At 43.6% G+C, this 24003-nt stretch overlaps 1 protein-coding gene across 10 annotated transcripts in view; it reads left to right on the top strand.

Annotated features, from left to right (window-relative positions):
• Positions 1 to 768: 768 nt before the first annotated feature.
• Positions 769 to 24003, top strand: part of ITPR1 (inositol 1,4,5-trisphosphate receptor type 1) — a 319039-nt gene continuing 295804 nt past the window's right edge. For 7 of the 10 annotated variants that reach the window (XM_070576710.1, XM_070576705.1, XM_070576707.1 and 4 more), the window contains exons 1-3: positions 881 to 1134; positions 1930 to 2005; positions 22705 to 22812. In XM_070576710.1, coding sequence (XP_070432811.1) covers positions 22721 to 22812 — 92 coding nt within the window. In that variant the 5' untranslated portion in view covers positions 881 to 1134; positions 1930 to 2005; positions 22705 to 22720. Of the gene's footprint in view, positions 1135 to 1929; positions 2006 to 22704; positions 22813 to 24003 lie in introns of all 10 variants that reach the window. The other 3 variants (XM_070576706.1, XM_070576704.1, XM_070576711.1) reach the window with 3 other exon arrangements.

Here is a 24003-nt window from a genome sequence, read left to right as displayed (position 1 = left end):
TGTCGGAGCTGCTGGAGGTTACCCCGTCTGGACATGCATCTTTGTGTGAGCGGCTCTCTCCGAAGCCCTTATTTTTCTGGTTTGCGGTTTATTTACTTAAGCATTTACAGCTCCCGGGAGCAGAGGGGCTGCTTGAAGCAGGGTCAAGACCGAGGTCGCGGTCTCTATTTTCTGCATCCCAACCTCAGGGCTGGCAAGTCACAACACGGCTCCGTTATTGTGCACAGAAGAGGCTTGCGTTTCTTTACCTCCTGCCGGGCAAGGAAAGACAAGCGGAGTTCAGACACAGAAAAGTGCTCTCAAGCCGCTTGCCCGTGTCCCCGCTTGCGTGGACCGTCGCTCCCAGACTTAGTTTTCTGTGCAAACCAGAGCAAGGCGGAGCAGATTAAACAAAGACAACCTCGCGCCTTTAATCCTTGACCGCAAACACAGGCGTTTTTGTGCCCTGGATTTCTGAAATTCTTGGCTCGGGGACTCAACGCGGGGGGAGGGTGGGTACAGCTTGTAAAAACTTCCCAAAGCAGAAATCCGAGCTCCTCCCTGCCCCCTGCTCCCAGCGATACCTGGATTCAAGGCAAATGGGGCAGCCGGAGGAGAGTCCCCAAGGGTTGGGGGCGCCCCCCACGGGTGGCTTTGGGTCACGGGCTCCAAATCAGCCCGCTCTCTGTGAAGAGATGGATTTGAAAGCCCGGACTCCCCGCAAGACGCCCCGCCCTCGTCCCGGCGCGCGGTCTATTTAGAGCCCAGCCCGGGAGCCCAGGGGATTCTGGGATTTGTAGTCCTTACCCGCAGCCCCAGGCGCCGCCACGACCTCGGACTCGGACTACATTGCCCAGGGAGCTTCCCGGCCTATATAAGCCACCGGGAGCCGCTTCAAAGTGCAGTAACCATGTGGATGTGCCGCTGAAGTGTTTCCTCTGGCTCGCTGGGGTGGGAGGAGAGGAGGAGGTGGCGGTGGTGGAGGAGGAGGAGGCAGAGGGTGGAGAGAAAGAGCACGCCGAGAGGAGGTGTGGGTGTTCCGCTTCCATCCTAACGGAACGAGCTCCCTCTTCGCGAACATGGGATTACCCAGCGGCTGCTAACCCCTCTCCTCGCCCTGCTCCCCCAAACCGGCGTGGCTCCCCGGGCACCAAGGTAGCGGCTGGGGCCGGGAAGAGGGCGTGGGGAGTTGGTGCTGTCCCCCTGGGCGCAGAAGTTTTCGCCCCGCTCTCCGGGAGTTCTTGGTGGATTTGCATGCACTTGCATGCATTTGGGGGTTCTTTTACTGCGGGCATTTTTAAGGGGTTAATTTGAGGTAAAAAAAAAAAAAAATGTTCGACTCCAGTGACTGGCTTTGAGGGCTACCCATTCGAGACTGGATTGGCATTCCCTCAAGTTGGAAACTGTTGTAGCAACTGCAGGAAATAGTTTTTTTGGGGGTGGGGGTGGGGGTGTCATATGTGAGTCCATTCAAGGAAACAATCTTTCTTAAAGTGTAGCCTTCCCTCGAGCTGCCTGGTTGGGAGAATAATGCCTGTGTAGGGGCCCCAGTGGGGAGGGTTTTAAAAAACGGAAGAAAACCCGGGGAGCGGTGAGGGATGAAGTGTGGACGAAGCTCACGCCCAATGAGGATGCGGGCTTCGGATACTTGGCCTCCGCTCCGGGAAACAAGTGCTTTGGGATCTGCCAAAGACTTCCCTTAGTTCCAGCTCTCCGGCATGTTCGAAGTTTGTGCGTGCCTCATTTCACTTGTCAGTTACATACTGGAAATAAGTAAGCGAAGTTACCTGTAATCTTTGCCCAAGTGATCCCACCAACCTGCTTGTCAAATACGGGGGGAGACATCTCGAGGAAGGAGGCTGAGGAAGTTGGCAGCGTGGAATTTGGAGCATTTCTGTTAGGGAAACTTCGTGGTCTCATACTCAGTCTTCTTTCTTTCTAAATACTCAGGAGCTGATTACAGAGGAGCAAGATTCGCACCCCTGGCTTGGCGGGTATTGGCAGTGGAGTGCCTGACCTGGGTCAGGTGAGTGTGGAAGCCTGAGTGCTGTAGTCAGTAAGGAGTTTTTCTCCTAAGTCTATTTTAAGTTCTTTCTAAAGAGCCATCGAGATGGGGAGGAGAAAAGAAAAGGAAACTCCGTGGCTCAGTCTCCAAAATTTGTCACTGCCTTTGGTGAGGGCTCTCGGCAGCAGATGAGATCCAGGGGGCAGTCCTACCTCGCACTTTTGGCTGTGGTTCAGAATCGAAGCAGCCTGAAGGTTTGTGAGAGGAGGGGAAAAAGGCCTTTAAATGAAAGGGATGCCCATTGGTGGCCTGAGAATGGAACTTGCCAGGCAGCGTATTGATGATTTAAATTCTGAAGGATGCAGTGCATTTCATCTGCCAAGATATGTAAGCAAAAATTAACTGCCTCTCTCTCAAAAATAGTCACTTTCTTTTTTCTTACTGTGAATGGGTGTTTAATCAGAGTAGGTTGGATTGCAAGAAATGAAAGTGGTTGCTGGCAAATTGAAAGAATTAGAACTTTAAAAAGGGAAGTTAGTTCTTGAAGCAAAAGTTAGTAACATCCAGCCCTTGACTTGCAGCCACTTGGATGTCAAGGAATCTGATGAGTTCCTGTTGTTGAGGTACCTGTCATGGGATATGAGCAGAGGGCAGCATTTATCTGTGAACACAAGCAGCTCCTATTTTTTTCCCCAAAATGGTCAGACTTCACTGCAAGAAAGGGAGGTTTTAACGGGTGCACGTACATCCCCATTGCTGTAGAATTGGTCATCAAAAGTTTTTTCTTCTGAAGTGGTCAGGAACGGGGTAAACAACAGGCTCAAGGGGAGGGGGACTGGGTTTTGGTAACTTCAACATTCTAAATATTTAGCTGTTCCCTGGACTACAATCTTTGGGCTTTTCTAATTAAGAAATGAAAGTCAGACACTTCGTTATAGTAGTATAGTGCTTTTGTTTCCTGTTGATAAGATCCTCAGGAGCGCTGGTGGAGTGGGAAGCATTTGGATGTGTGCGCTCTGGTTCCTTCTTGGAATTCTCTTGACTTGCATGGCCACATGGGCACTCAAAAGGCCAATGATTGGGTTCACGACCCCTCCTTTGAGTAAGCTGCAGACAAGGAGAAACTGGTCCACAGACTCATCTCCAACTTGTTGCTAAAAATAACAATACTGACACATTAAGTAGTTGTATGTCAAGTCTAGAGTCGTATGTCACAGAAACCCTGTGAGTCAGGTACAGATGAAGAAGCTGAGGTGCAGAGAGTGAAATCACTTGCCCTGTAGCTGGCACACTGTGGAAGCAAGGTATCACCCCAGGGGGCTGTCTTGTCTTTTGTCCCATAGGTGCACCTAAGTTGAGGGGGAGCAGTGAGGGAGAAGCTAGGAAAAATGATAAACTTATTGCTGTTGATGAAATAACTCTTGCTTGTGTCCCCCCAATGATGAATGAACAATACTTATCTTGATGTAAGAAGGAAATGATGTAGCTCTGAGGTAGGGATGAAAGAGTGTGGATATTTGAGGAGGTGTTAGGTGTTGTACTCAGTTTGTTTTGGAAAGCTGTGTGCTGAAAGCCTGAAAGAGGAGAGTAAAAGAAACCAAACCAAACCGCGAGGAACATTGTCTGAGTTCAGCATTAGGTTCATTTCATACCTGAAATCCATCTTGATTGTCTACATCAAGGCATCTGAGCAGGTTAAAAGAATCAGGCATTTCTCCATCTGAATCATTCGAAAGTTTAAATTGCAGTGAGTGTGGACTGTGATCTTTTCCTATACCCTTCAGTTTGCTTTGCGGCTGCTTGTGCAGAACACTTTTCTTTTTCATTTCTTTCTTTCGTGTGTGTGTGTGTGTTGAAAGTACAATCTGCTCTTCGAATAATTCAAATCAAAACAGAGGAGCCTATCAAGATTTCCCTTTGCTCAGCAGGGAAAGTTCTGCACGCTGTAAATGAATTACTTCTGGCCTCCACTTTGAGACCCATGAAAGTTGTTTGGGGTTGACACTGGTACTATCCGTTTCAACAATGTGGTTGCCATTTATTTGGAGGGAATTGGCATCTTTTCTTTAGGAACAAGAAATGGAACGGTTGCTTAGAGGAGAAGGAATAGATGAATTCAACAAGACGCATCTGTTGCCTTTTCCTAAAAATGGTTTCAGTTGAGGAAGACTAATATATTAGAGATAAAGAAAACTTCGAATCCAATGGTGTACAAGCAGCTGACTTCCAGAGAAAAAAATCACGTGGATTTTTAGCTCTTTTATAATGATCTCATGGAAACTCTGATTTCTTTAGAAGCAGTTCTTAAAAAACAAATCAAAATGAGACAACAAACACCAAATATGAACAACAGAAAAAAAACAAAAGTAGGGCTGGAGTTAGGTTTCTAGGTCAAGCTGTCCTTGGATACGTCTAATTAAGGAGTCTACACGAGGCCAGTGTCCCATCTTGTTTGCTGTTGGCTTGATCTTTTAAAATAAAATGCATTGCATTTGCGGGCTCTATATTAACTGGAAGTGCATGCAAGTTTTTAGTTCACTTTTACTGTTATAAGTTTTTGCATGTCTCTTTTGGTGAAATCAGTCAAGGCTTGAAGTTAGTGCCAGGAATGACTTAATTTCTATGATTCCTACAAATTCTCATGGTGTCTGTGGTTCTGAGGTTATTGCTAATGAGGATGAGCTAAGAAAAAGCACTGAAACCATCACCTATTGAGCTAGTCCTCATATTGAACTATGTCCAGGTTCCTCCCTAAAGTGGACATAGCTTAAGGCATTTGATGTGATAAATCATTCAGGAAGTCTAATAATTGTTAAACTTGTTAGGATCTGAGTGTTTATTCCTTCATTCAACAAATTTCTTGAGCACTTGCTGTGCACCAGGGTGTGTTCTCGGTGCTGGGGGTACATCGATGAAAGTCCTGCTCCCAAGAGGCTTAAATCCTTGGTGGGGGAAGGCAGCCAGTCTAAATAAGCAAGTATGACAGGTCGTAAGTGCTATGGTGAAAAATAAAGCAGAGTAAGGGGGAACAGAAAATAGCAAGTGTTGGTGAGGATCTGGAGAAATTGGAACCCTCGTGCACTGGTGATGGGAATGTAAAATGGTGCAGCCACCGTGGAAGACCCTATGGTGGATCCTCAAAAATGAAGCATACAATTACCAGATGATCCATCAATTCCACTGCTGGGTATATACCCCAAAGAATTGAAAGCAGGGACTTGAACAAATAATTGTAACACTCATTTTCATAGCGGCATTATTCACAGTAGCCAAAAGGTGGAAACAACCCCAATGTCCATCAACAGATGAATGGATAAACAAAGGTGGTATATCCATACGGTGGAATATTATTCAGCCTTAAAAAGGAAGGAATTTCTGATACATGCTGCAACACGGATGAAGCTTGAAAACATTATGCTAAGAGAAATAAGCCAGACACAAAAGGATAAGTAGTATATGATGCCACTTATATGGGGTCCCTAGAGCAGTCAAATTCAGAGACAGAAAGTAGAATGGTGGTTGCCAGGGGTTGGGGGTGGGAGAATGGGGAATTTGTTTAATGGGTACAGACTTTCATTTTGCACTTCATTGTGAATGTACTTAATGCCTCTGAATTGTACACTTAAAAATGGTTAAAGTGGTAAATTCTATGTTATGTATGTATATTTTACCACAATAGAAAAAAAAAGAAAATGACAACAAGAGAACAGGGTAAAGGAGTACTCCGGTGGGGATTGGGAATGGGGGAAGGGCTCTTTAATCTGGTGCATTTGAGCAGAGATCTGAAGGAAGCGAGCGGGTTAGCCATGTAGCTATCTGGAGAAAAGGATGTTGTGAAGGGCCAGAACAGCAAGTGCAAAGGCCCTGAGATGGGAGCAGGTGCAACCTGTTTCGGGAAGGGCAATGAGGCCTGGGTGGCCCTGGTTGAGGGAGAGTGCTGAGCATTCAGGTGCAAGAGGGCATCAAGGTCAAATCGTTAGGGCCCAGGTTGTTGCAGGTAAGGAATGAGCATTTCCCCGGGGATTTCTTAACTCTCACAGAATTCTCAGCGTAGTTCTCAATATCGTCCTTCTGAAGATGCTGGTAAAATCACATACGAGATTGGAACTTGATGGGGGGCAAAACCCAGATTTCTAGACTGTCTGGTTAATCACTTGACTTACCTGGGATTGTAATTTGCTTCAGTAAGAAAGGACTCTTCTTTGATAAATAGGTGAACCTTCGGTTGGTTTGAACAACAATTCTAAGAGCTTAATGATATTTCTGGGGATTTATCTTTAACACAAACCTTCTCCGCCTTGCTGCACCCTGTAGTCTGTGCAGTTCCACCAGGACTCACGGTCTGCTGTCTAGCGTCATCCTTAGGGAATATGAAGTTCCACATAAGTGATTCTCCCCAATAAGTGGACCCCTTCATGTGTACAAACTTATAAAAGCATACATTTTGTTACTTACTGTGTAAGCTATGCATATTCAGTTATAGTAAAACATTAGGAAATAAGGATAAGCAACAAAACCAGTCATCCCCAATCCCACCATCCAAGATTAGGGTTCCAGACTTCCTATGTGTATATATATAAAAATTATGCAGGGGCTGGCCTGGTGGCACAGCGGTTAAGTTCGCACATTCCGCTTTGGCAGCCCAGGGTTCACCAGTTCGGATCCCAGGTGCAGACCTACACACCACTTGTCAAGCCATGCTATGGCAGGCATCCCACATATAAAGTAGAGGAAGATGGACACAGGTGTTAGCTCAGGGCCAGTCTTCCTTAGTGAAAAAGAGGACGATTGGTAGAGGATGTGAGCTTAGGGCTAATCTTCCTCAAAAAAAAAAAAATATATATATATATATATATGTATGAAAATAAAATTATGTATATATTTAAATTTCTTGAAAAGGGACTTGGCCAGTACTTCCTGTTTGGTACTTTGCCTTTTGCACTCTATATCTCGAAAGTCTTTTCTTATTAATAGACATCTGTATCTTCATGTTCCCAAAGGTGGCTCTGCCTTTGATGGGATTTCATTTGACTGATGATATATATGGAATCACTAGGGTAAAGTACTTCATTCAGGTTTCATCACCATTGTTGAGTCCAGGTTTTCTCATTCAGTTTATACTGTTTTTTTAAGAAAACTAGATGGAAGGTAAAGTGTTACTCAGATGTTAGTTATCTTATTATAGGGGTAGAGCCTAGTAATCATTCCTTTCAATAGATCATTTCTCATTTGTTCTTCAGAGTAAGCTAGTCCAATGAGGTAGGGAGGACCAAGTGCTCCTTTCTGTTTGTTTGCACTATATAGAAAATTTGTGTACACGTAACGTAGAGATCTTACTATAATGAGCCCCTCTTTAATCATCACCTACCCTCCATGGTTATCAGTTCATGGCCCATCTTGTTTCATCTGTATTTTCATACACTCTCCCCTCTTGTCTTGGGTAACTTTGAAGCAAATCCCAGACATACCAGTTCATCTGTATTTTAGCATGTATTTCTAGTATTAGGATTCTTTAAAAAAAAAAAAAAATATGATACTATTATCCATCTCAAGAAAAGACAAAACAAATTTTGTTATTGAGTCTATGTTCTCACTTAAAAATACATACAGCAGTGTATATATAAGCATATTTAACAGTTTGTTTGAATTAAGATCCAGAAAAAATTACAGATAGTTGGTGTGTCTTTTAATCTGTATGTTTCCTCTGTACCTCTTTTTTTCCATGCATTTTTTGGTTGTTATTGAAGAAACTAGGTGATATATTTTCCCACAGTTTGGATTTCACTGGCTGCATCAGTGTGGTGTAGTTGAGCATGTTTCTCTGTCCCCAGTATTTACCATAATTTGGTAGTCAAAAGTAGAGGCTCAGAATCTGGCCAATCAGAGTCAGGTTCTTTTTTCTTTGGTCAAGGCTGTTTTGTGAACTTCACTCAGGCGAGTGTATGATATGTCTGGCTATGTCTTCTTGTGATATTAGCAACCACTGATGCTCATTGCCTCAATCGACTAGTTCATTTGGAGTTGCAAAATTCCTGATTCTGTTTTTCCTTCCTCATCTATTAGCTGGAATATTTTAAAGAAAGAAATTTCCTTCACTTAGGTTTTGGCTCTCTGGGGGTATAGTTTATATAAGACAGACAAGATCAGTACTTGAATCTCTCTCTGTATTTTACCAGTTTTCAAAAATAACAAGTTGATTCCCTAGCATGTTCCATGGCAGTCATTCTCAATGGGGGGACATTGGACAACAACTGGAGGCATTTTTGATCATTACAACTGGGGAGAGGGTGCTACTGGCATGCAATGGTTAGAGGCCAGAGTTGCTGCTAAACAGCCTATGATACATTGCATAGCCCTCCACAACACAGAATTATACATTCCAAATATCAGCAGTGCCACTGTTGAAAATCCTGTACCAAGAGGACTAATGGGTATTTATTTAAGTATCATTATGAATTTATGGATTTAAACATATTTTATACATTTCACTTTGTATAGTTATCCTTATTGATGTTCAAATTGTCCATCTTTGCTCAGCGAGAGAGGCTATTCAAGTTGGTTCAAAAGACACACCCTACTAGTCTTTGATCACTTTCTTGCTTTCTTTATGACAAGATGTTCCGGGCTCATCTTCTGTGTTTCTTGTCCAAGACCTGGAATAAGCCTTTTCTCCAAGAAGCCTGAGTTCTTTTGAGAGGAAAATGACATTTAGACCTCTGCTCAGCACCAGATAGGTGCTCTTGTCATTCTCATCATACAGATCAGAAAACAAATTAAAATGAAGAAAACTTAAAACCTGAATATTTTTAATGGAAGTTTTCCAAAATGCAGTGGACACATCCTTGCCTTTTAAAAAAGAATTTTGAACATACTCAACTTTTTAAATTAATTTAAATTTTAGCCTTAGTATCCTGGGGCTAAGATACAGCAGTACTCCCCAGAGAAACAAAAATGTTTCTTTCGTTCTATATCTTTGTGTTTCAAACTATGTGGTAACTGGTTAAGAGGTTGTGAAATCAATTTAATGGGCCTTGATCAATGGCTTTTTAATGAGGTAGACTAGCATAGAAAACATCAAAGTATATTGATTGCATGGATACCTAAAAAGAATGGTGTATATTGCAACAAACTTTCTGGTTCTCTCTTATTCTTTCTCTCTTTCTCATGCACTCACACAGAGTGAAGGATGGGTTGTAAATTCAGTGTATTTCTTTCTGTAGGTTGCAGTGAAAAGTTTGAGAAACATTGTGCTACATCTTTGCAACTCTGTGGTCACCAGAGCAGCATCCGTGGCTTCAAATGGGAGCTTGTTAGAAATGCAGACTCTCAGGCCCCACCTCAGACCCACTGAATCAGAACCTGCATTTTAGCAAGATCCCCTGGGGATTCATACACATGTGAAAATAGGAGAAGATCTCTAGGGGAGGGTGCTTGCCTCTAGGGCTTTTTCAGTACTTGTCTTATTTTTATGGTTACTTTGTTTTTTTCGTGACTGTCTCTCACCTCTTGAAACTGACCTTCGTACTTCCCCCAGCAGCCTTCCCATTTTTAGTTAAATAGAAAGGTAGGCTAAATCACCAACCTAAGGCGAGAGTACATAGGTCTGGTAGGGTTCTCTCTTACAAAAATGGGAGCTTACATTTGGGGATTTTATTTTTTATTGGCTGTTCCAATAGAGGTAGAAAGAGACTTTAAACTACATGTAAAACCTACTTAGGATTGTGAAGTCACAGATATAAACAAAGCCTCATTTTAATCTGCTGTTGTCAGATACTTTGAGGAACTCATGTTTTATGACCCATCAGATCAGCAGAACTTCTGGTATAAAGTTCGCATAAATTTGCTCATAAGAAAAAGATGAACACGAGAAAAATATCACTAGCCTCCAAATTCCTTCAAGTTCATTTGCATTTCAGGAGGAGCTCTATCTGGGAAGTGATTTTGTTTTGTAAAAACAGCTTAAAAGCATCCCCATGCACATGTTTCTGAACAGAAAAAGCTGATACAACACGCAGACTTAGGGACATTCATTGATTTGCCTTGGTGTGTGGAGGGGTGTGTGTGTGTGTGTGTGTGTGTGTGAGAGAGAGAGAGAGAGAGAGAGAGAGATCAATCTTGTCCTGCCTCTGTGCCTTGGCACATGTCCTTGTTGCCTCCCCCTTCCCCCCACCCCCATCCACCTTGCCAGATCCTTCTGTTCCCAGGCCAAATGTTTCCTCTTCTGGGAAGCCTTTCCTGGTACTTGAAAATCTGTGTCATTTGAAACCCCCCTGGCACTTTGCATCTCTTTTCCTCATGGGCCTTTTTGATTTTTGACCTACAAGAGTACCTGACACATAGTAAGTGCTCACAAAGTATTTCTCAAAGTTATTTTTCTGCAAGTTTTCTCTCGCTTTGAAGGCTATAGGCTGTTTCTTAGAAGATCTGCTTTTGTGTCCCTCTGCCCTGATTAACTATTTCTTGCACTGGAGTACTGCTTTGAAAAGCCCCTTTTGCTGTGGGGAGTGAAGTGAGGCCTGTGAGAAACGCGTTAAGCAGTTTTTTTGGACACCTTTGAGATGTTGCTCAGAACAGCTCTCTGGAGTGCATTAGGCTTGGGAAGTTGTTGAGTGTTACTAAAAGGGAGTGGAGGTGAGAAATCAGGTAGTGAAACAAAGCCGGTCGCGGTGGTATTGCCCTGTTGGACTGCAGGATGGGGACTCCCGCTGACTGTGTTGACTGCCTTTTTGGTACAGGCAAAACATGTAACATCTGTGTGTCTGTTTCCTCTTCCGTAGAATAGGTATAAAAATACCTGCTTTGGGTCATTGCTGCCAAGTTGTAGAATAATAAATGCTTTCAAATGGTCTTAAAGATAAAACAAAACCAAACCTATGTCCTAGAACAGTAGTTCTCAACCAGTGGGGTGATTTTGTCCTCTGGGGACATTTGGCGATGTCTGGAGATGTTTTTATTGTCACAACTGAGGGGGAGAGGGTGCTGCTGACTTCTAGCGGCTAGAGGCCAGGGATGCTGCTAATCATCCTACAGTGCACAGGATGATCCCCCGCAACAATTTTCTGCCCCAAATGTCAATAGCCCTGAGGTTGAGAACCCCTGTCCTAGAGTAGTTTTTCTAGACTTAGTGAGATTTTTCTCTCTCTGAGAATATTAACCTACCTTGCTAGGCTGGTGTTTTTTTTTGTTTTTTTTTTTTGTGGTTCAGGCTGTGGGCAAAGGGGCGTCTTCGCAGGCTGGGACTGACTTTAACTTTTTAACAAAATGAACACCCTCTCCCATGCCCCTGAGCACTCGCCTTGGTTTCTGGAGGCCTGTGGTCTACTAGCTTGAGACACTAATCGGCTGTGTGACCTCCAAGAAATTACTGAGAGGGGTTTTTTCCACCTATAAAATGAGGAATTTTGGCTAAGTGATCTCTACCCACCAACTGTACAGTTTTCTGACTGCCAGCTTTGAGCTTTTGGTTGGCTTCTCTTACACTGGCCTTGAGGAATAGGACACGGGAGCGCATGTCAGTATTGACATCTTTTCTGAAAAAAATAACTGTGTAGATAGTGTATCTGTTTCGAGAATTGGCTTTTTAGTGGACGTGTTTGTGAAAAGGTAAGTAAGTTTATCTTTGTGTGTGTGTAAGATGTCTACCGAGCAACATTGCAACTGGAGAATCGCTCCAGACTTCAGATTTACAACTGCTGTTTCTGAGATTCTCACAGAGGGCCATGCCTAACCTTGAAACTTCTGAGCTGGTGACTTCCTTTGGGACTGGCTGAAAACGAAAGCAGAATACTATTTTCTATGCTCTGAGAGCAGTGGTTTTTTTGCGGTAGAATAAATTCTCTCTTGATGGGGACACGCTGCATTTCTGAGGACAATCTGATTAGCCGCTAATGGGACAAGAAGGCAAGGAGGGACTGCATGTAAATATGTATGGTGGGGGGCAGCTGCCGAGTGTCCAACTCAAAAATGTGGTGCTGCTCATCCTCATTTCACAATATAGATGATATCATCAAGAGTCTTTGCTCAAAGGAAGTTCCAGAGTTAACCGTGAGAGTCCGCAGTAACAGAAGCAGAGACAGTTGTAAAGAGAACCTTTTTCCTTCTCTTGGAAGAGTCAATCCTGTTCTTGACTCTCGGTGGTTCTCTCTCCCCCTATTTACAGCCGTATTACCATATATGTACCTGGGTGAGGGCATCTTAAGGAGGCTTGTGCTCCTCAGGAAGGAGTGTCCTTGGCCTCCAGCCAGGAGATTGATCAAATGCCAGCAACTCTTCCTTTTTCTGTGCATACTCTTGTTTTCCCTCTAAAAGGCCTCACGGTTTGCCTGGCTTTGCAGGCCACTGGGGGCTGCTTGACCTAAAAGTGAAGTGGTGCATTTTTGTGTAGGTGGTGGCTGTAGGTCTCCCCAGGCCTTGTTCGCATTTCTGAGGGACGAGCTGCCCATGACTTCTTGGATGTCCAGGCACTTTTAAGCCTTGGTGCAGAAGTCTTGCTCTTTGCAGCCTAACTTAAAAGGAAGCTTTTTGATTTTCTCCTTTTTAAACAATCATTTTTAAAGCAAGCAGCAATAACACCAGTGCTAAAAGACTTTGGCAAAGGCCCTTTGTTTCTCAGGGGGTGGAGGTGATGTGGCTATGCCAAGAAAGAACAGGCGAGGCTGATGGCTTTCCATTGGCTGCATTGTCCAGCAGAAGAATGACTTTCCAAGCGCATTGTACTCTGGAGCCAAGAGGCAAAACTTGGTGACTGAAGGGTAGACCCAGTGGGCGCGGTGTAGATGCGATGTAGTCATCCACTCTTCACCTAGTGGTGCTTTGGGTTTTACTAGGAATAGTGGGGAGAATGTTCTGCTGGAGTTGGCATTGACGTGTTCAGATAAATGCCTCTCATGATGTGTCCCTTGTCTGCATTCACTCATCATTTGGACTTGCTGGTTGATGGGACTCATCCTCAACTGATCATAAGCCCTAAAACGTTTACTAAGAGGAGTCTACGCCAGTAGGAAACAGAGCAGATTAGAAGGTGGCGTAACAGCAAGCAGGAATGTTTCCTGAGTTGTGCTCATATGTGCTGAGTAAGCCCATTATTTCCTTTTTCTCGTTTAATCCTCAACACAACTTTCTGAGGTAAGCCCTCTTGCTGCCCATTCTGCAGATGAGGAAATTGAGGCCCAGAAAGAGTCAGTAACTTGGTCAAGGTTCCGAACTTCCCCTCACACTTAGAGTGAAAGCTACACTTTTTACACTTGTGAAGTCCCACTGGCCCTGGCTTCTCTCTTGACCTTACCCCATACTTTCTTCCTTTCTCCATTAATTCTGTAGACGTTGCCTGGCTTTCTGTTTCTGGAACTTGCCAAGCTCTTTTCTGCCATAGAGCCTTTGTATTAGCTGTTTGCTCTGCCTAAAATGCTCTTCCGCCTAATTTTTTTGCATGACTGCCTCTTTCTTGACTTTCAGGTCTTTAGCTTAAATGTCTTAACTTATTCTTTCTGACCAGCCAAAATGAAGTTGTCACCCAGTCAGTTTTAGTTCTCTGTGTAGTATGTCTCAGTATCTGAGACGTCTCACTTGTTTTATCTTTTTGTTTGTTTACTGTCTATCTGCCTTCACTAGAATATGCATATCATGAGAGCAGGGACCTTGACTAGATGTCTTCTTTTGACCTACATCCCCTGCACTGGATTAGGGGTAGCACATAGTAGGTACTCAATAAATGTGTTGAATGAAAAGGAGGATTTAGATTTCAAATCAAGGAGTCCTCCCTAACGCCCTGGCTGCTCGGTTGTACGTTTTGCATCTTAATCCTATTCTATCCAGTTTTTGATATTTATGCAATGTGAATCCAAAGCACACAGCCAGCCAGTGCCAAAGCAAATCTTAAACCAAAGAAAACTGATAGCAGCATTTTTCAAATGTTTGGGTCTCAGGAGCTCTTCACATGCTTGAAAATTATTGAGGACCCCCAAAGAACTTCTGTTGATATGAGTTATAGCAGTCTGTATTTATCACATTAGAAATTAACACCAAGAAAATTAACACCAAGAAAACATAAAAAAACCCCATTTAGACATTAACACAGTATCATATTTTTTGTGAACAATAACTATATTTTCCAAAACAAAAAAATGCAGTGAGAAGAGTGACATTGTTTTACATTTTTGCAAATTACTTTAAGATCTGACTTAGTAGAAGATAGCTGGAGTCACATATCATGTATCTGCTTCTGCCTTCAGTCACTTGTGACATGGAGATCCAAGAAGTCATGGGCAGCTCGTCCCTCAGAAATGCGAACAAGGCCTGGGGGGACCTACAGCCACCACCTACACAAAAATGCACCACTTCACTTTTAGGTCAAGCAGCCCCCAGTGGCCTGCAAAGCCAGGCAAACCATGAGGCCTTTTAGAGGGAAAACAAGAGTATGCACAGAAAAGGAAGAGTTGCTGGCATTGGATTACAGCCTCTGGAAAACTCTACCTTACACGTGTGAGAGACTGAATGAAAAGGCAAATGGCACCTTGATGTTATTATGAAAAATAGTTTTGACTTTGACGATCCATTGAAAGGGTCTTAGGAGCCCCCAGGAGTCTCTGGGGCACCATTAAGAACCACTGGCTTATGGGATAGATAGTAGTTTGGAAGGTTTGGTGGTGGCATGGAACATTGGAGAGAGGGAGAAGTTGAAGGCTTAAGTGGCAGGATGCAATTGAATGCCCCTAAGTCTGGGTATTGTTTCAGATCTTTCTGTTCAAAAATACATGCATGGCGATGCATTTAAGTTGTTTTTGCAAAACAAAATTCCTTTTCAGCTGAAGCTCTTCCTGAATTGCAAAGCAACACGGAGAACTTGGAAGCTAGGGTACTTGTCTTATGTTCATCTTTTTCAGATGAGCAAGATTATACCATGCAGTCCAGAAGTTCTGCAGTGGGAAGGGTCATTAAAAAATGATAAGGCGTGGGTTCCTCTCCCCGTCTGGACATAGTAGCTTCAAATGCAACTTCCTTCGTACTATTACTCTGCAACCTACTTGGTTCTTCCTGTAGCTTTTGGCCTCAGATGAAGTTGTGTCCTGTCATAGAAATTAGCTTGTCTTGAAGCTTTTTTGCTATCAGGCTCTGTCACAACTGGTGTTAAAGGCATCAAGATGGAAGCTGTTAAAAATAGATGAGATATGCTATGCTAGCCAATTTAACTGTTTAAGAAAGGTAAATGATTACAAATCCAGGCCTCCGGGGAATATTTTGCATGTATCTTGGGTGATGTATGTAAGATTGTCAAAGTTAAGGTAATTGAGTGGTAAAACACGTGGGGAGCTTGGACGTCAGGAAATGAATGGTGCCCCGGGGGGCAGGTGTCCTTAGTGCCTGACATCAGAGCTTGGTTGGAAGGGCCTGATTTAAGGGCAGTGTCAGTGGGGCTCCCCCACCCCATTACTGAAAATCAGGATGTTCAGCCCCAAAGTCCAAGTGGCTTCATCTTAATTAAATACAGGACGCTTTCTTCTATGTGACAGTAAAAAAATCTCTGGGTCGTGGTTTTGGGGTCCATGAATGGGTGTAAAGTAAGGCTTCTGATTTCTTCTGTCCACCCTTGAAGATTAAGTGATACCTTAGGTAACTTCTTGGTTAATGGAAGTGTTCTAATTTAGTCTCATTTCGGGAGTTGATAACTTTTAAGTTCTGAATTGTGTGTAGGCAAAAGTTGAGATTTTTTTTTTTAGAAAAATGAATATAATGCAATTAGTTAAGTGTGTGCAGGAGAAATAGATGGGAAAAATTACAATAAGTGAGTTTTCTGCCGCAAAGCTTTTAGCAAAAAATTAAAAAGAAAAATCTAAAACCAATCCTGAGCTATTTAAAATGAAATGAACACGCTTCTTTTCCAGTGAGGCTGCGCCTTAGCCTGTCTTAACACCAGAGTGGAAGAGGTTCTAAATGGTGAATTATCATTCCTTGGGAGAGGTTCCCCCTACCCCCACCCAGCAGGGGCCTGGTTTGCTGTTGGAAGAAGGGGGCGTGGAGTTCTGTCTGGCTGTCTTCGGGGTTGTGAATCTAGGGGCTGAAAAGCAACAATACCTTAGGTGACCTGTGGGAGTATCAGCCGCTGCCTAGGCTGACAGAGGATTTAAACATTCCTGGGACCTTTGTTTATGTGGATGTGTTTCTAGCAGCGCTGACCAAGTAAGAAGCGTATATCCAGTTGAAGAATCGCAAGTTATGGACAGAAGTAAGTGAAGACTTTGAAGGAAGAAAAGTGAATGTTTTCATTTCAGTCTCATTTGAAAATACAGAAAATGAGCCCTAGGGAAGGGCCGGTTATTGTGCCAAGCACTTTGTGTGGATTATTGGATTTGCCCCTCACAGTGACCCTGAGAGAGAGGAAGTGTTGCCCCTGCTCACCCCCCCCACCTTTTTCCCCCCAAAGATGAGGGAGCTGAAGTTCAGAGAAGTTATGTAAATTGCTTAAGAACACACAGCTGGTAATTGATGAAGCTGGTATTTGAACCCAGGTGGTTCTGAGTCTGTGGTTCTAGCCTTTTTGGACGTACAGAGGAGGTGGTCAGTCAGGGAGGGGTACTTCTTTCCAGGAATAGAATTTAGAAATTTTGTTTCTGGTTCCCAAATTTGAAAAGGGCTAATAGGCCCCTACTCTCTATTCCTGATCCAACAGTATAAACTTGGCATTAATTAGTTTTAGGAAAACAGTCACCTGAAAACGGTATAAGTTCTTCTAGGCAGCAGATAATGTGACACTAAAGTACATTGAACCCAAATTTGACTGCTTGCATGTCCCAGGCCCTGTACTAGGGACTGCAATGTGCCAGGGAAGAAGAATTCTGCCGTCCTCACCCTCATGGGCTCACAGTCTAGTGGTGAAGACAAGCAAATAAGCAAACAAATGAATAAGCAATTTTAGGACAGTGCTCATGGGCCCAGGTAGGGTGATTGGGGTGCTATATAGAGAAATGTGTTGGGGACATATAACCCAGAGTTGAGTCAGAGAGGACTTCCCAGAGGCAATGACGTCAAACTGGGATTGCAAAGGTGACTGGGAATTATCCACAAGTGGTGATGTGGGAGGGGAGGAACATCAGGCTGCAGGGACAGCATGTGCAAAGGCCTGGGGGACAGAGAGGCACACGCATGTTGGGGGTTCCAGAACAAGTTCATTATGCCTTGAGTGTAGAAGGCAGGGGGGAGAGTACAGAGAGATGAGGATGGAGAGGTAGGCAGGGACCAGATTATGAAGAACCCCAAAGAGATTTTGGAAGGTTTTAAGCAGAGGAATGACATGGTTTGATTTATGTTTCTGAAAGATCACACTGGCTGTGTGTGTAGAATAGATTGAGGGGGAAAGATGGATTCAGAGATTAATAGGAGGGCTTTCTGGAGCTCAGTCAGAAATGATACTGGCTGAGATTTGAGTGGGGGCAGAGGAGTTAAAAAGAATTGGAGGAGGGGCTGGCCCCGGGGTGGAGTGGTTAAGTTCATGCACTGTGCTTCAGCAGCCTAGGTTTGCAAGTTTGGATCCTGGGCTCAAACATACACCATACGTCAGCCATGCTGTGGCAGCAACCCACATATAAAGTGGAGGAAGATTGGCACAGGTGTTAGCTCATGGCTAATCTTCCTCAAGCAAAAAAAGAAAAGGAAGATTGACAATAGATGTTAGCTTAGAGCTAATCTTCCTCAGCAAAAAAGCAAAAAAAAAAAAAAATTGGAGCATTTAAGAGATATATTAAAGCTTACAATCAGGGAGATTTGATGTTCAATTAGACTTTTCATTCATGTATTTGCTAAATATTTACTGAGCACCTACCATATGCTAGGCACTGGTGATGGAAATACAGTGGTATGCAAAACAGATCTCGGCTTTAACCAGAGCAAGGAGTGGGATTGGGATGAGTGTGTTCTAGACCTGAAGGAACAGTATGGGTAAAGGCCCTGTGGCAGGGATAAGGACAAAAGGAAGACTGGAGGTGCCACCAGGCTTTGTGGTGGTTGATGAAGTGGGTATGGAGGAGGAGAAGCAGATTGGGCAGACAGGTGAGTTCTTTTCATACATTGAGATACTGTGGGCATCTGGGAGCTGAATCCCAGTAGCTGTTGGCCATGAGATACAGCTTTGGGGATTCTCATCATATAGAAGGCACTGGAGCCAGCAGAGTAGATGAGATGACCAGGGAGGTTTAGAAAAGGCAAAGAGCAACACCGATTCTGAGACCACTGATTGGGAGGACCAGCACCTCTGGTTTCTGTTCTCCAAGGAGATTTTTGAATTTGTGTGTTTTTATTCCCACCTTTCTTATGGATAGAATCGAAGATCCTCCTTTCTCTGCCCTGGTCAAGCCACCCTGGAAGAACCCTATTTTACCAGATGCATCAACCCTTCAGAGTGGTGGTGGTCTAATGCCAGCTTTCGTCCATTGCTCGCGTACCTCCTGCCAGCTACCTTGCCGAGTGCTTTATAAACGCCATCTTACTGAACCTCATGACAGCCTGCTGGGGGAGCTGCTCTTATCCCCATTTTACAGATGGGGAAAGTGAGGTTTAGGGAAGTTATGGAACTGGCCTGCAGTCCTACAGTGACAGGGTGGCAGAGCTGGGATTTGAACCCTGGTGTACTGGCTGTGGGGCCTCAGCTCCTGCCTGCCCTGGGGTGAGGAGTGCTCTAGAGGCTGGGCAGTGTCAGCCTGTGTCAGGGGAGGATGGTGATACTTTGCAGACAGAAGCAATGTCTTCAGGGGAAATCAGATAGAGAGTATTCGGTATTTCGAGGTCTTTTTGCATCAGAGGACAGGTCAGTAGCAAAAGTTCTGGAAGGTGGTTGTCCCTGTGTGGGGGTAGGGGAGGGGGAAGGAGTGTTTTCTAACTGGGCTCTTTGAAGCTGGAAGAGGTCCCATTGCCAGGTGTTGAAGCAGAAGGCAAGACCATCCAGAGTAGACGTGGTGGGGGATTGCGTTATTGGACAGGAGATAGAATTAGATGCTTTACAGGGTTCCTGCCAACCGTTATTCTGATTCTGTATATTTGGAAAGGCCAGAAGGCTCTGTGGTTGGGAGCTGAGCATAATTCCATAGAGTTCAGCTTTTTCTCAACTGGTGAATTAGGGAGGATAATAATTTTCCCTAAAGCAGAATATGTTGTCATGGGTGGCACAGCAGCTCATTTCTTCTGATACCCAACTGAATTTTTGTAAAGGGGATCCTTTCCTTTACTGAGTTTAAATTTTGAAGCCCTAGAGTCATCCAGAATTCCATTTCATTTCATTAAAAAATAATAAAAAAGTAGCCAGCATTGGGCAGGGAAAGTCTGCCAGTCACTGTACTGGGCACTTTTCATGCACTGTTTCATCTATTCCTCACAACAACCCCTTGAAGTAAGAATTATCCCCATTTTACAGATGAAACGAAAGCGAGAGGTTTAAGTGGGCTGGGTGGCAGTGGTGGGCTAGTAATAATAGCTTGCACACAGAGAGCAAGCTATTATTACTGGTTCTGGAGCGGACTGTCGGAGCCTGTTCTCTTATGTCAAGTGACCAACTCAGGTTGTTAGCAAGGGGCCCTGAATGTCCATATAGCATTTGATGTCCCAGGGTCATGCAGATGGCAGAATGTTCTTAGGTGATCCCCAGCCATTGTGTGAGTGACACAGGAACTCTGGGTACAGCTGTGAGAAGTTTGCAGGCACAAATGGTCCAGGATCAGATAAAGAGGCAATCTTTCCCACTCTGCATCTGGACAACAGGAAGTCTTCCAGAAGATTGCTCCCAGGCTCATCGCTCACAGGCAGACTTTCCACCTCCTCCCCTCCAGGCCCTAGAGGCCTCTTCTGTTGACTTTCCCTGCCTTTGTTTTTCCTCCCAGGACACACTGATGATTGCACCAGGGCCTCTCCTCCTCCCACCTGCACTTCTCCTTCTCTTCACTAATGGTAGTGAGGGGAGACCGCCAGAGGTTTCTAACCAGACCAGAAAGGCTTCTGCCTCATCCTTTGTAAGGGGACTTATTGCTTGAGACCCCTGGGGAAAAATCTGTTTCTCCTCACCCTCCCCCCGCTTTTTGTCTGTTTTCTTTTTTTTTAATTAGGACCCCTGGCAGATTGCCTAGTTAAGGATTATTAACTGGTGGATGTACTGGTCTGTGTTTTCGGAGGGAAATGTAAAATATGACTAAAATTTACTCATTCAATTGTCTACTTAAGCATGTTGGTTAGGAAGAAGATACTGATATTTTTTTCTGACTTATCAAAATGTTGTGTGGCTGCAGGAGAAAAATTAGGAAATAAAATTGTGCATAAAGAAGAAAATCAGTTCTCCGTAATCTTACCATCCAGAGAATAAGAACGGTTGACGTTTGAGCCCGTGTTCCAGCGATCATCATTAATGAGAAGCTCTGCTTAGGAGTCAAGTTACCTGGGTTATAACCCTGGCCTTCATGCTCATTATATGTGACATGGGCATCTTAACCTTTGTGTACCTTGGTTTCCCCAACAATAAAATGGAAATAATGGTAGTGCCTGCCTCGTGCTGTGGTCGTGAGGATTCAGTAAGAGAACATTTGTAAAGCCCTCAGCACAATGGTGGGCATGTTGATGCTTGGTAAATGTTAGCCATTATTATTAGAAATGGTAATAAGGCAGAACCGTGCTGTAGGAACAGGGTGTCCAGACAGCTGTTGCAGTTATCAACTGCAGGCAACTTTGAGTACCTCATGCTTTGTCATTCCAGAACACTGAACTGTGTCTGCTTCTTTCCATTAAGGGCCTGGAACCTTTCAGTAAGGTAACCAGTTGATGAGGAAAGTTCTGAAAACAGGTCACACTGCTATTTCCTGGCCTCATCGCCGTTGGGGCCAAATGCTCATTCGGAAGGGCAAACTCGAAAGGAGCGAGTTAGTCACGTTGGACAAGGTGCTCTTGCCCGAGCATAAACCTGCTGCTCTCCTCCGTTCGGCAACTCCCCAGAGTCCTGGGAGGCCGGAGTGTGTAGACACAAATTTGGTCTGACTCAAAATTCAAACAAAACTTGTTTTCCAATAATCAGTCCCAGAAGTACACTGACTTCCTGACCCTTTATGATAAGGCTTTTAAATAGAGCATATAAGGGAAGTATTAATCCCCCTTAATGTTTTTCATTTGTGCAGCTTTTTTGGATGTCATTTAAAACATCAGCTTGCCTTTAGGTATAAAACATCCAGTTAGAAAGAAACGGCCTGATGACAGACTTGATTCCAGAGAGCGGTACTTGGCGAATTGTCCCTCTGCACGTTATTTGTGTGTCTTTCCTCAAGGTCTAGAGATGCTGTCACTTTTGTTTGAGAGTTTGTTTCCTCGGTTGCTGTCTCTCCCTATAAATCAGTTCATGTTCAATGAAATGCTCTTTATCTCTCTTGCAACAACTGGGTTGTTTGGGGGGATAAATGAGTTTTTCCCTGCTGTTTCTCACCAGCAGTGAACTGAGGTCCTTTCACAGTTCGTTTTCAGCACCTGGCACTCCTTCTAAGCTAGGAGAAATGCTTCCTGAGGTTTTCTGCTGGTCATAGTCACATAATTCTTCTGAAAAGAAAACTTGGCACCCAAAAAGCAATTTCGAGAGAGAATACTTTTACAAGCTATTACAACTCTTGTGGTTTTACGAGGTGAACGATTTCTGGCAGGGAAAGTTGAGTAAAGAGATGGGAAAAGATGTTTAAGGGGGTCTGGGTTTGGAAGAGAGGTCTTGGAAAGATCTGGGTTACTCTGAGCCTCTGCACACCAGGTGCCTGAGGAGACGATGGGGTGTTAGCTGCAGTCCACACCAGCACACTGTCTTCCCACGTAACTGAGCTTGTTCTTTAAAAGTCAGTTTAGCTTTTTATAATTGGCTCCCACTCCTCAATATTTATGGCCCTGGGGAAAGCTGTTTCTATGAGTTGTTTCACTATTTTTGTTGATATGTGTGCCTGCGTGTGTAATGATTTCTGGGCAGTGTAGAGATTTCCTGGAACTAAAGAGCATTTTCTAGGACTGCCCCTAACTAGCTGTGTGTATTCCTGACTAGGGTTCTTAACTGACCTGAGCTACCTATTCTTGCCTGCGTCAGGAAGGGTTTAAGCAGGAGCTAAGATCCTTTCTCCCTCTGCAAGTGTTTCTTGGTGAAAGATGAGAAGGAAAGACACTGAAATAGCATTTGGGTAAAGTGCGTACAGTTGCTGAATTCTTGAAAGCCCACTCGAGCGTTGTGGTATTTGTTCCGAAGTTTCCTTGTATTAATTTCACTTTGTTGCTTTGGTACCTCAGCGGGCACCGCCAGACCCCAGTTTTACACCAGGTGTTTCCTTCTGACTTAACGTTCCCTGAGGCAGATTGAATATGTTAATGTTTCCTAAGTCAGACTTTCCAACTCCTTAATCACTGCAAAGTTCTTGGCCGACTTCCCTGCTGTCTTCATATTTACTATTTATTATCGAGGGTCCTCAACTTGCAGAATGGGATTCAGGCATGGTTTTGTTAGAAACACGCGATATTGTGGTTGGAATATCCTGTAATTAAATAATATATGGAAAAAAATGTTGTTGCATATGTCCTTACTTGGCTCATTTAATTGCCTGCCTGTCACACTCTTGTTTAAATTTGACTTTTAAGTAGAGTGCTTTGGAAAATTGAGCTAAGCCAACTCTCAGTGACTTTTTCCCCCCTGAGCATTTCTTTCCTTCTAATAACTTTGCATATTTTACTTTGTCTAGGATTTTCAAGAAAGACATGTCTGACAAGATGTCTAGTTTCCTACATATTGGGGACATTTGTTCTCTGTACGCGGAGGGATCGACAAATGGATTTATTAGCACCTTGGGGTAAGAGCACCCGATTTCTTGTGTGGCGGGGTTTGTTTAAGACCTCATAGCATCAGCTTAAGAACTGTGATTTTTCTAAGATAAGAATGTTACCATTTCCTTGGCTTTTCCAGGGCCGGGTGGATTCATGAATACCAAATCGCATGTGAGCCACGTGTCACCCCTTACACAGAAATACTGTTTTCCTGTCAGTTCTAGAAGAGTGAAATCTCATTAGTTAGGAATCTGTTATTTCAGAATTTATTATAGTTTCCTCTTCCTTCATGTATAAGGGGGAAAGTGCTAAGTATATGGGATGAAATTTTAAGATTAATATTTACAGATCCCAAAGAACTTTTTTGCTTCATAAAAACTCATATTGTCAAATGGTGACTTGTTTGTCACATAAGCAAAGACCAGAACTTCTCAGATGCCTTTCTTCTTTGAAGCAGAACCTTTCCTACTTTAAATTGCTGTATGTATTTGACAGTTACAAATTGCACAAAGTTCTGTAAATCAGAGTTTTGCTCTTTTGTGCTTTCTTCCATTTTTATCCAACTTTTAAGGGTATAAATATATTCCATAATGTACTCATTTGATTATCTTCTCCTTTCTCCTCCTACTCCTATTGTCTAGAAGAGGAAATGAGACGTGAAATAGCCCGAAGGCAGACAGAAGCAGAAGGGAGAATCAAGATGGTTAATTCCAGAATAGTCAGGAATGGTCTATATTGTCTTTGTGTAGAAAAGAGTAGTTAGACCCTGGGGTGGCATTGTTGCATTTGGCAAGAGCTAGTTTTAAATGGGGGGAAGGAAGGCCAGCAGCTTTTCCAAGAACCTCATTCCTATAGCAGCCAGAACCTTCCTTCTAATCATAGCTATTATTTAAAGCATGGTTGTTCTCTGGTATTTGTGCAGAGTATTTCCAGGCTCTCATTCAAGTTACTCCAGCCTCAAGTTATTTCAGATATAGAATTATAGCTCAACTGGACCTCACTGCAAAAAAATTTTGTTTTAAAAAGTCAACCAATAAAAAGAAGTCACCTGCGATTGTCTGATCACCAAATCCAGTGACTGTTTCTCAGTCCTTACCTTTCTTTAACCTTTCTACGCTGAAGACCCACCTGCCACAATTTATCTCCTGTGGTTTTTGGCAAAGAGGCCTTCTGTGGCTTGTGCCTCTCTGTTCCTTTTTTCTTCTTGGCTGGCTCCT

This window comes from Equus przewalskii, chromosome 15 (genome assembly GCF_037783145.1).
Source record: "Equus przewalskii isolate Varuska chromosome 15, EquPr2, whole genome shotgun sequence".
Classification (NCBI taxonomy): Eukaryota; Metazoa; Chordata; class Mammalia; order Perissodactyla; family Equidae; genus Equus; species Equus przewalskii.
This window is presented reverse-complemented; position numbering and strand designations above follow the sequence as displayed.